A 15,372-nucleotide genomic window follows, 5' to 3' on the forward strand; every position below is an offset into this window, starting at 1 on the left:
GATAACTTTTGTAGGTAAGGTAGTTAGATCTAGTAATATTAATGACCTTTTAAGTTCTAAAATAATAAAAAACATATTAAAAAACGAATAAATAACTAGACGATGGTTAGTCACCAAATAATCAATTAGATTAAAATACACTCAAATAACTGAATATTAACCTAACAAGATTGAAATAAACTGTATGACAAAATCCAACTTACCACACACGGATAGCTTATCGGGCAATATTTCAGTTTTGTCTATAAGAACCTCCTGTTCTTCTGTGATTTCATCAAATGCAGAAATGTCAGTATCGTGTATATGTCGTGTGTTATTTGTATTGATATCCTGCACTTGCAGACAATTGGAATCGGATTCAAGATCTAGAAGATCAAATAAATTCTTAATATACACAAAATGGCAAAAAAAAAAACAATCTGTAAAGTATAATTTTGATTTTGATTGATCATAAACTTTTAACAGATCAGATGAAGACATCGCAGTGCTGATAAATATTCCATTTTCCATGGGTAACAGTTCCACAACTTCGATGACTGCATATGTACAGTAAACCGTTGTACTATTATCCAATTACATAGTGATGATTTAATTTGTTTGTTTGTTTGAGAAAGCCAATGATGATTACTTTATAGAAATATAATGACAAAATACGAAAGTTATTATGTTTCTACTTTTTGAAGTTAACCCCATTAAGGATATCAGGTCAAATATCGAAATTCTCTCAATGTTATAAACTTTGATTTCAATGGAACTAACCAAATGTATAATTGCTATGTTAGTATTGTTTTATAAGCTAAAACAACTATACATGGTTTAGTTAAATTTGAAAAATATGGAATCATAAAATATTCAAGAGTACATGAAATGAGATTCTATCGTTTATTCACCACATTGTACGTCTGAATATTATTTGTTTTCACAAACACATATATACGTCGAATTATGTAATAACTTTACGACAGATAAATTAGATAGCTGGTTTGCAAGGAATTCCATCAATATGCTACATTACATTCCCATATCGTATCTTAAGCTACGCAGAGCCCTGGCTTGGCAAAATGTTGAAGAGTTCAAAACAGAAAACGAATGACCATATCACTGATTAATCAAAACAATAATATATATATATATATATATCAGTCTAAAGATTTGCACAACGGTACTGATATAAGATGTTATAATACGAAAATGTTGTTATTAAATCGTGCTGACAAATATTTCGGCTCAACAAATGGCCTTCTTCAAGTGTTCTTTAAGTGTATATATAGATTACTAAAAAATCCAACATTTCCGGTATGAATAGTTTTAATTCATACCGGAAATGTTGGATTTTTTAGTAATCTATATATATTTCTATACACAAGAACATTTATTATAGTGATCTTTATATATATATATATATATATATATATATATATATATGGTGAACATGACTTTGAACGGCCACATGATGAATGTGGCGGGAATAGACATGTGTTTGACCGCTCAAACATACCCAACATCAAAAAGTTATGTAACAGTGCAACATAAAACAAAACTGTAACAGTCTTTACAAAGCTTAATGTGTCATTTCAGCACGACAAAAACGTCTATTTTTGGATGGTAGTTAGCAGATAACTGTATTGTATTTCAAGCTCCAACGGCATCAATTAGTTATGTGATGGTCGCAAATTGAGTCTACCGGCGACGCTTTAGCGGAGCCAGTAAACGGGTATTTGCGACAGTCAAATCACCAATTAATGCCGTTGTCGCTTTAATTACAATATTGTTATCTCCATTCGAATGAATTGACAGAAAACAATGTTAAATCGTTGTTAAATCGTTGTACAACCTGTATACTTGCTTATGTAAATTGTATTCATGATAATTGTTTGGAAATTAAACATGTTAAATATAGCGAAGTGTTATAAAAATTAAAATAAAAAAAATCTATCGAATAATAATGATAAAAGTGTGAAATATAATGATAACAACTACAGATTAAAAAAGTTATGACGAAATTTAATGCCTTGATGCTGTACGACAATTATTTATGTTTAATGTCTCAATCATCAACATTCTGTAAATGATCGTCGCTAATTAAAATTGTTATATAATTTAGAGGCGACATTTGCATTTAAAACACATTCTCAGACGAAACATTTGGCTACCTTTTAAACTGTAATACAGATATTAATTTAATATAGTTATAGTTTTTATTTGTGTTCCTGTTTTTTCCTTAGTTGTCACTACTCTTAGGGGAATAACGCATTGTTGATACTGGAATAACACGCAATAAATAAGCACGAAATAGACTATGAAGAAGAGTGAATACATCAACAAGAACAACACTATTGAACAATTGAAAGCTACCTATTATATGCTATATTGTTATAGTTAAACAGTGTATGTATTAGTATTTATTTATCAAAATATCTAATTATGAAGAAAAAAACAACAAAGCACTGCACCGCCAGTTGCTGTTCTCAAAGCACGTTTAAAACATAAAGAGTATAAAATCAAACATTTTCATCAAAATGAACAAGTTTGAAATTTGAATACTCGAATTACCTCATTAATATTCCTGAATGACTCCACTATAAAAATTTCTTAAATATAGAATTTACTAATTTTGTGCATTTTAGGTAGGTCAGGTGTCTTTTTCTGAGCATATATTTTTGGCATGCTGCAAACTTACTTTTAATGTTTCAAAATAAGTATCATTCAATCAACAACAAAACATTGTTAAATATAAAAAAAACAAGAATGTGTCCCCAGTACACGAATGCCCCACTTGCACTATCACTTTCTATGTTCAGTGGACTGTGAAATTGGGGTAAAAACTCTGATTTGGCATTTAAATGAAAAAAAATCATATCCTAGGGAGCATGTGTACTAAGTTTGAAATCGATTGGACTTCAACTTCATCAAAAACTACCTTGACTAAAAACTTTAACCTGAAGCGGGACAGAGGACGGACGGACGACCGAATGGACGGAAGAATATACGCACAGACCAGAAAACATAATGCCCCTCTATTATCGTAGGTGGGGCATAAAAATGTGTGTTCTTAAGTGAATTTCATATTCGCAGAACAAATCTTTTAAATCAGGCAGATAAATGTGAAAGGACTATTATGTTTTTATTTTTATTTTCCAAGAAAAAAAAGATCCGTAACCATCTATTTTACTTGATATTTCGGAAGAATTTAAGAAAACAAATCTCCCATACATAAACTAAATAATGTAAATGTAATTTCGTGAATTCCAATAGAACTAAAATCAAGGTCCGTGACCCTATGCTTATATTGAAATTTAAACGTAGTCTAGAATTCTTTAACAGAATTTTCGGGAAAAGCTTTTATCGTCGAACATTTAGACACCCCAGGTACCTTAAACAAATTTTAGATATCTCATTTACTGATTGATAAACATACAATGTAACTACGCTAGTGTATGTATTAATTTTTCTATATTTACACAGGGACAAATCATTGAAGAAAAAAAATCATTTAGTAGATTATTTGTAAAAATGACACTAGTTTTTTTTTTTTCATTTTGAGAGCATACAAGTTAGCAAGTGATATTTGTTGTTGTTATAACGTGAGGGTACCCAAAATGCACATATTTTGACAATAATTTCACCTACATTTATTCATGATCCAGAAAAAAAATCCTCTTTTTGTTTATTGTGAAGATGTATACATAAATTGTTTAGTCCATAATAATAAATTGTATCAGATGTGGATGCTAAAAAATTCAAAAGAGTTATTGGTGAATTTACCATCTCAATCATTAAAACATTGTATCAACATTAAAACCTTTGATTTTTCAACTCTTTATACCACTATTCCACATACTAAACTTAAAGCTCGACTGTAGAACTCGTCAGCTTATGTTTCTTTAACTAAAAAGGACACTAGACGTTTTAAATACCTAGTGAATTGATATTGAGCTGGAATTCAGCTTACTTTGTGAAAAATCATACAGAGTCAAGGACAAAATATACCGACGAGGATATCACTGCCAAGCTGGACTTTTAATTGACAACATATTTGTTGAATTTGGAGGTTTGGTCTTTAAACAGACTATTGGAATCCCAATGGGTACCAATTGCGCTCCTCTACTTGCAGATTTGTTTTTATAGTCTTATGAAGCAGAATTTATCCAAGGGCTTGTACAGAAAGGAGAAAAGAAATTAGCCCAATCTTTTTATTTCAACTTTCGGTATATTGATGATGTACTGTCTCTTAATATTAATAGATTCAGTGATCACTTACATTTAATATATCGAATTGAACTTCAAATTAAAGATACTACCGACACAGATAAATCTGCTTCATATTTAGACCTTTTTCTCGAAATGACTACTGATGGTAGGTTGAATACCAAAATTTATGACAAACGCGATGATTTTAATTTTCCTATGGTCAACTTTCCATTTCTGTGTAGCAACATCCCAGCGGCACCAGCATATGGAGTATATGTGTCTCAATTGATACGTTACTCTAGAGCTAGCTCAAAGTACGTTGATTTTGTTGAACAAGGAAAACTGCTTTCTCAAACGTTGCTAAGACAGGCGTATGAACCAATCAAATTAATGTCATCACTCAAGAAATTTTACGGTCGCCATCATGATCGGATTGGCCATTATGACAAAAGTGTGTCAGAAATCGTATCTGATATTCTTCCTTAGTCATAAGAACCTTCCATCATTACCGAACTAAAAAAATAAATAACACGACGGGTGCTGTATACGGTGCAGGAAATGCTTACTGTTCAAGAGCACCGGATTTCACTCCCGGTTTTTAGTGGAGTTCGTGTTGTTTCTTAATTATTATTTATAACTGTTGATGTAAATGTCCTTTGGTTTTGTGAGTCTTTGTTTACTTCTTGGTTTTAATTGTTATTGTCTTCCATTGCTCTTTTTGCTAAGTAGGTGTATTCGTTGCAATTTTGATACCTTACACCTGTAATTTTTGCAGTGGTATTAAAACAAGAACAGACGAAAAGGTGCCCCTTTTCGTAACAAGAAAAACAATGCTTTACATTTTGTAATGATTGTCTCAACTTGATTCCATGTATAACATTAATTGAATTTTCAGAAGAAAGTTTTGGCCTTATGAGTATTGTAACGAAAGGTTGGTTTGACCAGTTGTTGTCAATTCGTTTGATGTGTTTGAGGTTTCGATTTTGCCTTTTGATTAAGCACTTTCCGTTTTATATTTTCCACGGAATTTAGTATTTTTTACGGAAGCGTATTAGCGCCACACATTTTTACTTTTTTATTTTTCTTCCTATGTTTGCGTTATAACGCAAACCTTTGCGTTATAACGCAAACCTTTGCGATATAACGCAAACCTTTGTTTTATCTTATTTCTTATTTAAGATTCAAAGGAAACAGTAGTTATTAATGGAGGAGGCTGTATATAATAAAATTTATCACTTTTGTAGTAATTGCAAAGTAAACTGCTTGAATAATTAGATCATATCAATGACTAATAATGAGCAGAATAATATAAGAAGATGTAGTATGAGTGCCAATAAGAAAACTCTCCATCTAAGTCACTATTCGTAAAAGTAAACCATCTTAGGCCGAATTACGGTCTTCAACAAGGAGCATTGGCTCACACTAAACAACACACTATAAAGGTCCCCCAAAACGATCTCCAAGTTACTACTAGTATATATATTACAAAGAAAATTGAGTAAATTGAGGTTATACCTAAGAAAAAAATCAACCCTGCTAATATAGCTATAACCGAATATAAATATACTTCCAAAGTAAGCTCTCGTTTGAGGACTGTGTAAAGTAGGTTACATTCAAACAAGCTACCCTTTGGCAATAAATGTATAGAATGAAGATGTTTTATTAATAAAATTATGTTCTCTCTATTCAAATTGCTACCCAAGCATCTTAAAAAATACTTCATTATATTGAAATGAAAATTCAATGACTTTCTATCAAAGAATCGTGATCATATTCTGAGAAAAAAATGTTTCCTTATTAATAATTCATTTTAAAGCAGAAAGATCATTTTGTCTACTAGTATTTGACTTGGAGGTTTCACAATTGTATGACATTATTTTTGATCTTTCAATTTTAATATGACTATATACTAAACTATATCTATTTTCTTGTTAAATTATATACTTTTCTGATGCACAAATCAGTCTTAATTTATGTATAATTGCATTTCAATTATTCCATTATTCCTATGCATATTTATTATAATGATTTGGCCTTGTATGTATGTTTCTTTTTTTATCTACTAGTAAATCACATCCGAAATGAATGACAGACGGACATATATACAAAACTTAATGAATAATTGAAATAAAGATATTTGCGTTATAACGCAAAGGTTTGCGTTATAACGCAAAAGGTTTGCGTTGTAAGGCAAATGTTTGAGTTATAACGCAAAGGTTTGCCTTATAACGCAAAGGTTTGCGTTATATCGCAAAGGTTTGCGTTATAACGCAAAGGTTTGCATTTAACGCAAAGGTTTGCGTTATAACGCAAAGGTTTGAGTTATAACGTAAAGGTTTGCGTTATAACGCAAAGGTTTGCGTTGTAACGCAAAGGTTTGCGTTATATCGCAAAGGTTTGCGTTAAGGTTTGCGTTATAACGCAAGGGTTTGCGTTATAACGCAAAGGTTTGCGTTATATCGCAAAGGTTTGCGTTATAACGCAAAGGTTTGCGTTATAACGCAAACATAGGAAGAAAAATAAAAAAAAATAAATGTGTGGCGCTAATACGCTTCCGTAGTTTTTTGTGATTATACTTTTTGGAACAACAAGTTTTTGCAACTGTCAACAACGTCTCTTTTTGAATTTATGCGATTCCATTAGTATATGTAAGTAATCTTGATTTGTCTCTTCCTAATCTATTTACTAGGTTTAAACATCAATAAACTACAGTAACCTTAATCCAATTATAAACCAAATCCTCAAAGTACATACTAAACTTCAGTTTTGTAGTAACAGTATCCGGGTCGATATTGTAACATTACTTTTCCCTTGTTTAACTTATTTGATTTGATTGCTCACATTTAATAAATCGATATTAATCATATTCAATTTGAGAACACAATTGCAAAGCAAACTTGATGAATGATGGAAAAAGAATAATTTTGTTTAAGAGTTACTTTATAGGTTAACTATCAAAATTAATATATTAATTTGATGTTTAGCATCTTCCTGACTTACCGCAATCGGCTTGTGTGCTGCTTCTTGTTGTTGTCATTTCTTTGTTGAAAGAGAGTTCATCATGTATGGTGTCATTTCTACTTTTAGCACCGTTTAGTTGGTGAGCAGTACAATTGATAGGTTGCTGAAGGTGGTCTGAAATAAAAACAAATTTGAGCGAGTTAAACATAAAAATGTTACGTTCATTTCATTTCATTTTGGGTTATCAGGTATTAGAACAAATCTAGACAAGGTGAAGGTTATTTGGAAAGGGACGGAACGGATAAACTAGGGATTGGGGTCGGGTTCCTCCAAAATTGTGACAAGTTTCTTAGAGGATTTTAATGAATTGGACATTTATCCAAAATCAAACATACAATAAAAACAAAAGGCTCAAATGATATTACTATTTAAAATTGAGTATCTGAAACAAAAATGTGTAAAGTATTTATGATTCTTAATACACACTACATTTCAATAAATATCCATGTATTTATCATTTTTGTCAAGAACTCAAAACTGATGTGATTCCGATACGAAATTGAACATCGAGTTTCAGGCATAGACAATCTTCTTTTACGTGACACTTAAGGTCAACATGAATCGAAACAAACGAACATATTCTAGCAAAGGTCGTAAATATTAAATTGGTAGGGAGACCTTAACTCCCAAAAGAATACTACCCAACTTTAGTCATAAATCGTGTTTTATTTGGTATTCTAATGCAAATCATTAAAAATGGCATAATAAACTTCGTAATTCTAGTTTCAAAGGTTTTGACTCATAGAATCAAATTATCATTAAAATAAACTAATACGATAGCCCCCCAAAAAAATTAATAGAAGAAAATATATCATACGAATAACAAATTCAGAATGGCGGATATCTTCTGAAACCCCTGGACTCCTTTATTGTCATAAAAAAGTAAATAACAAACACGATATGATGTTTATATAAAACATCTAAAATATTTACTATCTTACCAATGTCCCGATCCGATAAACAATTGAAAAGAATCTCGACATTAAATGCGATCAACAATTACTGAATGCAATATATTTTGTCGGTAATACATTATAGATTCGTAGTAAATATTAAAATAAACGTACCAACAGCACTTAGATAAGTATATATGGATTCATTGATTAAAAATATTTTGATAACTTAAAAATTATAAGAAACCCGTTTTATATGACTTTAAAAGCTAAGAATATTTATTGATGCGATCTTTCGAAGTTTTACTATTCATTTTTGGTCTGTATGCTGGTTCTTTAATAATTAACTTCATTTCCAAAGAGAGTTTATCTGAAATAAGTACCGTGTAATTGTGGATCAAAAGAAGTACCAGGTTGCCGAGTACCTTCATGATACAGAACCAGTTCTTTGCGGTCTGAAATAAAACAAATTTGAAAAATTAGACGTAAAAATAATCCTTACAGACTACTTGTTTTAAGTTTGTACATTTACGACGATTCAAGTACATATAATAGATATTTTGTAAAAGAAGTGAACAATTAGTATCTAGTTTTACAAACGTTGCCGATTGTAAATTAAAACCCGTAGACTCCAATTTGCTGTAAATACAACAGTGCATCGTTTCAATAACTTCTATTTCGATTCTTTGAATAACGAATCAGTATTTCAATTAGGAAGAGTGGTGTGAGTAAGGAAAAACTAATGTCTTAATAGAAACAACAAGTGAAACTGCGAGCTACTGCTCACTGATGATACCCCCGCCGCAAGTGGATAATATTAATAGTGTAAAAATATGGAAGTGTTCGGTAAACAGGAAGTTGTCGAGTGATGAATCTGAAAACGCATCACACGGTATAGCTGACTTATAAAAATCCTGAAACCAAATTTCAGAAATCCTTGTATTGTAGTTCCTGAGAAAAATGTGACGAACATTTTTAACTTGGTTATCATGTGTAAAATCATACAAGTGTTCGGTAAACAGGAAGTTGTCGAGTGATGAATCTGAAAACGCATCACACGGTATACCTGACTTATATAAATCCTGAAACCAAATTTCAGAAATCCTTGTATTGTAGTTCCTGAGAAAAATGTGACGAAAATTTTCAACTTGGCTATCATGTGTAAAATCATACAAGTGTTCGGTAAACAGGAAGTTGTCGAGTGATGAATCTGAAAACGCATCACACGGTATAGCTGACTTATATAAATCCTGAAACCAAATTTCAGAAATCCTTGTATTGTAGTTCCTCAGAAAAATGTGACAAAAATTTTCAACTTGGCTATCATGTGTAAAATCAGACAAGTGTTCGGTAAACAGGAAGTTGTCAAGTGATGCATCTGAAAACGCATCACACGGTATGGCTGACATATATAAATGTTGATACCAAATTACAGAAAGGGTGGATGTGTAGTTCCTGAGAAAAATGTGACGAAAGTTTCATGGGACGGACTGACTGACGGACGGACGGACTGACGGACGGACTGACGGACGGACTGACGGACGGACGGACTGACAGACAGAGGTAAAACAGTATACCCCCCCTTTTTTAAAGCGGGGGTATAAAAATTGTGATTGTTATAAGATATATTACTATAATTTAATGAAGGAAAGTCGGTATGGCAGAAGGGTAAGAAAAAAAATTGTAAGATTATTTCAATTATCTATATATTCATCTAATGTTGTTTGAAATCTGTCGAACAAATAATACAGAAGTTGTAATGAAGAATTTCACAATGTCTTTTTTATACAAATAAGGCTGTCATTAGTTACAGGATACAGCTTAATAAAATTTGTACATCATTGCTGTTCATAATAAGGATTGTTTCAAATTTTTAAACGTTTGTCATCTTTTGTTGAAGTTAAATACCTCTGACTTTAATGTGTTACTTAAAAAAAAACTAGAAGTATTTGGACTTACTATCAAATAATATCAATAGAAAGTGAATGGCAGAAAAAAATAAAGAAACGTGCAAAGGAATGAGCCAAGCAAGAGGTTAAGTCTTCTCTTAAATCGATACTAGATGTAGCTATTGTAATAGTTAAAACAAACATTTATTAAAAATGGTTTATAGACTTACCTGAGCAGTAATCTTTACACTTTATGTTTAGATCGCACAGAAGAAAAACAGTCATAAGAAAGGAACCTAAACACCACATAATAGAAACAGTTAATACAATATCATGATTGAACTATCATTCAAATGATTGAGAAAAAAATAATTTACAATATAATGAATATAAAGTTCAAAGGACATCATTTTGTTTAATATCTATTTAAATCCATACTAAAAAATTATACAGATCGCATAGAAAATTGTTGGTACAGTTCTATATATAATGGTACAGTTATTACAAAAGTTTCAACAAGTTAAATTTGGCAGATCACTGTGTTGGGGGATTCAAGTTATGATCACGGTTGACGTATAAAGTCATATTCTCAATTTTGTTGTGAACTTGGATACTGTCATCAGATTATTGGGGGGTGTCCGATGTTATTCTGTGGTTTACCTATTGTGATGTACTATCATATTATTTAATTCATGTATTGCTCTGTCCTGAGTATTTATCTGTACTGTATTCCTGTCACTTAATCTTGTCTTTTTAGTGGTATTTTTATCATTGTCATATTACAGAGAGGTTAGTCTAACCATACAATCAGGTTCAATACCCAACTTTTTCTTAAAATATCCAGTACCAATTCAGGAATATGGCAGTTGTTATCAAGTAGTTTGTCTCTATGTATGTTGGTGTTTGATTTTGTAGCAGTTCTATGCTGTTCTTTTTTTTCCTCTTTTTGTCGATGTGCTTCCCTGGGTTAAGGTTTGTGACCGGAATTCGTTTTTGTTCAATCGATTTATGACTTTTGAACAGCAATATACTACTGTTGCCTATATTTATATAGATTTATTGATATCTTTGAATAGATATACAAGTCACTAGGCTAACTATATGAAAAATTTGCAAGAACAAGAAAAGATCATGCACACTAACATAGTTACTAGGTACTAGGATTATAATTTAATACGCCAGACGTGCGTTTCGTCTACATGAGACTCATCAATGACGCTCAGATCAAAATAGTTATAAAGCCAAGTGTAAAAAGTTGAAAAGCATTGAGGATCCAAAATTCCAAAAAAGTTGTGCCAAATACGGCTAAGGTAATCTATTCATGGGATAAGAAAATCCTTAATTTTTCGAATAATTGATACTTTTGTAACCATGCAGGAAATTTATAAAAATGACCACATAATTGATATTCATGTCAACATCAAATTGCTGACTACTGGGCTGGTGATACCATAGGGACATATTCTATATCATTTAGATGAACAATAATATATAACATTTAAAATCATAAAACTTGCATTCAAGTAGAAACTTATCCATCTTAATGTGAATAAGGTCTTCATAAAAAAAAATATATTCAAGTTGAATAAAATAAATTGAATTTAAATTATGAAAAAAAAGCCAATTAAATCAAATATTCAATTTGAATAAAAATTATACATAAAGGCAACAGTAGTATACCTCTGTTAGAAATTCCAGTTTATAGATAAAACAACCAGACCAATTGAATAAAGTATACCAATTAAAGTATGATTCTAACATTCAATCAAATACAATGAATTAAGCAAACAAAGTAAGAAGATACATGAAGATGACTGAGAACATATAGTAGTTTCTTACCAAAGATTATGAAAAGAAAAATCAATCCAGTGAGTCCATTTTTATAGTTGATACGATATTTGTTTTCTAAAAAAAGAAACAATTTCTTTAAATTTACATTTTTCTTTAGTCACAATATGATTAATATATAAAAAAGAACCGTTTGCAATCACGTCTTAAGAACCGTTTGGGAACGCGTGTTATGTTCAAAATAACATTCATACTGTTCATACTATAATCGTTCGAAATACACTTATTTCAATTATGTCTCTAATGGTAATACAGCAACGGGATGTTCCAGTTGTCTCGGCCCCATTTCCTCGATTATGACATCGCTTAATGATCACACAATGTGTTGTCTCCAAGGGTAACTTGATGGATGCCACAATTGGATCGTAATCTGCTTATCCTACTTGGATACTTCTATAAACACACACGATGTTTGTTAAAGTGATGTTACTCAATTTGTAGATTTGTAAGTAGCATTTTTTGCATTTTTCGTTGTCTATTTTTTTTTTTGTAAGGCGTTGTTAGTTTCTCTCAAATAATGAGTTTGTAGGTCGTTTTATATATTCCGCCTCTTTTGTACATTTTTCGGTAGTTACTTTTACAGACAATTATATAATTGTTCCTGTTGATAACGGCTTCGGTGTATGAAATTCATAAAGTGATATTGGCATCTTGTCCCGTGTTTAAATTAGAACGTGTACAAAAATGATTTAAAATAAATAAAATAAATGTTTTAGTACGTGCGGTATGGTCTCAATTGACATAACATAGCCAAAGATATAACACCAAATTAGCTTCAAGCTATATATTTATTTGGATGTACCAAAAATTTTAAAAATCTGAGATTAAAAAAATTCGAAAAGGTTGAAATATAATTAATCATTAAACCAAAAGACTATCAACTGAAAAAGACGGCATTACATTTTTATTTTAAAAACAATATCACAATATTTCGAAGGAAGAAAGATAAGAAAGAAGTAATATTCAAACTCCCTTTCGAAAATGCAACTAAGATATTGGTGTGTCATATTTGTCTTACCACTTTGTATGTACAAAAAAACTAGACAACCGTTGGAGAATGAATATTTAGAATTAAAAACGTTTAAAGGTCACTACATGTACTCCAAATTTCAAATTATATTCGATTATAACTACATCAGGGAACTAAAGTGTCATGATACGTAAGTTACATTTCATCACAGAAGAAAAGATTAAGATCTAGCTTTGAAAAGTGTACATATCGGTGGTCATTCCATTTCTGTTAACCAAATCATGATGGTGTCTGAAAGAAATATTTCGAAGGGTAGACTCCACTTTACTGTTTAGAAAACTAGGTTAAATAGTCTTTTTGAGAAGAAATCCTCTATCATGATATAAATAGTCACCTGTTATGTTTACAGTCAGATCTACGTGTTCTACTGTTGATTGCCTGAAACATAAAGGTTACCTCATATGAAAGTGTTTCTTGCATTTGCCTTTCCAAATGAACTAAGAAAACATTAAATTAACTTATAATACCTTAGTATGTTTTTTTCTTTATACAAACAAATAAATAGCACAACCACAGACTATTTGCCAGTCAATAGTTTCAAAACATATTACCCCGATCAAACTTTTATTAAACATATTTCCCATACTTTTTCATACTAATTTTTCATTGGACAAAAATGATGTCGTTAACTATTCTGCTTTGATTTGTGCGCTTGGAATAACGTATAATCTGTATGTGTCTGTCGTTGTAATTTTAAATTTATACATTACCGAGTTTTGCCGGTGTTTTGTAGCTAACGTTTATCATATGCACAGGATTTTTTGTACAATGATTCTTGTCTTGGTTACAGTTATCAAAATATTGACAAATACCACACGGGTAAAAAAAAACCTGCTAGTTCATATTGTGCAGGTTTATGTTTTTTTCCAAGATGTGTACGCAGATCGACTTTTTAGAAAGTTGTTTTGTTCAGTATAATAAAACATTTAATGAATGGTTATGAGTGTAAGGGCAAATTTGAACGATACCTAGTTGTGCCCTAGTCTTCGCCGCGAGCAATAGTTAGTATATCAGGTACAACAAACTTGCTTTTACCCTCATAATCAGTCAATTGATGTGCACTATTCCCTGGTGGACTTTGAAGTCCACTGAAGAGGCTGAATGAAGAAAGTTATGGCTTTTGACAAAAATCAAAGTACTTACCTGGTTGCTGCAACAACCGGTTGGTTTCGTGATAATATATTTTTATTGCTGGAAAGAATACAACTGTAGTCTGAAATGTAGTTTTAGAAATCGGAAATTTAAATCAGCTGGAATAGCTAGAATATATATCAGTAGTTTTTCTGTTTGAAATATTCGGATAGTTAAAAAAAAAAGAAGATGTGGTATGATTGCCAATGTGACAACTCTTCACAAGAGATTTAATGACACAGAAATTAACAACTATAAATTTGTTTATTTTCTTAAATTCGAATACTTAAAAAGTAAAATCACAAACTTCTGAACTCAGAGGAAAATCAATTCGGAAAGACCATAATCACATGGCAAAATTAAATGACAAAACACATCAAAAACGATTTAACTGTCATCAAGAACTGTCATATTCTTGATTTGGTACAGGCATTTCCAAATGTAGAAAATGATGGATTAAACTTGGTTAATTTAAGTTGTCGACAACCTAAAACCACTTAATAAAAGAATCAAAATTTATAATCTAGGTTTCCTTCTGTAGCAAAATACACCAGTGGAACTTGTATACAGTTCAAAGTAAAGTAGAAAATGGATGCTCTCAATCACATCATACATCAGAGGTAGTATAGAATCCCAATACGAAAGAAACAATATGACAAAAATACAAATTTAAGTAATGAACCATCAAGGAAATCAAACCTATAAATGACAGAAATCTTAAGTAAAATTCGATTCTTGCAAACGTTCTGCTATCATTGATCATCATTGTTCCTTTTTATACTTAATAAAATTATTTCGAAACATGACTGAATGCGATACAATTCGTCGGCAGAGGTCGATGCGTTATTTCATAGAATAATGTATAATTATATATATATAATTTAGTTTTCTTTACCTTTTGCTAAGGTTTCCTTGAATAAACACTTTTTCGTGTAACAAGAGCAATCTTCCTCCAATGATTTACAGTTAGATCTGTCCGTATTATTATTAGCTACAAAGGCATAACCCCTCGTATGATCACATCTACAAGAGACGTCTTTTTCTGCTGAACCGTTGATGTGAATTACTTGGCCTTCTTCATTACAGAATGATTTTAGAAATATACACTGACTGCTTACATTCTGCCATAAATTAAATCCAAGTGGCTGGAACCTTTCAGAGGAACATTTAATATTTCTGAGTCCACCTGACCATACATACTTTTGTCCTACAGATAAATATAATGAAAAGTCATCAACTTAAAAAAGTTGTATTTTTGCATTTTTAAACTATTATGTTCCATACTTGAATTTATAAAATATTAGTACAAAAGTTGTTTCATGAAATGTAGTTTATTTGGCAACTTTAATTATGGGTAATAAGATTGTGA

The 15,372-nt window shown here is 31.0% G+C and overlaps 1 protein-coding gene across 1 annotated transcript in view; it reads right to left on the reverse strand.

Annotated features, from left to right (window-relative positions):
* Nucleotides 1-15,372, reverse strand: part of LOC143085068 (uncharacterized) — a 31,170-nt gene that overhangs the window by 4,433 nt on the left and 11,365 nt on the right. Inside the window, exons 4-10 of the mRNA XM_076261232.1 lie at nucleotides 14,899-15,210; nucleotides 14,016-14,085; nucleotides 13,207-13,250; nucleotides 11,834-11,899; nucleotides 8,489-8,560; nucleotides 7,192-7,326; nucleotides 204-365 (exon numbers count right to left, since the gene is read on the reverse strand). Of these exons, the coding sequence (XP_076117347.1) occupies nucleotides 204-365; nucleotides 7,192-7,326; nucleotides 8,489-8,560; nucleotides 11,834-11,899; nucleotides 13,207-13,250; nucleotides 14,016-14,085; nucleotides 14,899-15,210 (861 nt within the window). The remainder of the gene's footprint in view (nucleotides 1-203; nucleotides 366-7,191; nucleotides 7,327-8,488; nucleotides 8,561-11,833; nucleotides 11,900-13,206; nucleotides 13,251-14,015; nucleotides 14,086-14,898; nucleotides 15,211-15,372) is intronic.

Source organism: Mytilus galloprovincialis, chromosome 8 (genome assembly GCF_965363235.1).
Source record: "Mytilus galloprovincialis chromosome 8, xbMytGall1.hap1.1, whole genome shotgun sequence".
In the NCBI taxonomy this organism is placed as follows: Eukaryota; Metazoa; Mollusca; class Bivalvia; order Mytilida; family Mytilidae; genus Mytilus; species Mytilus galloprovincialis.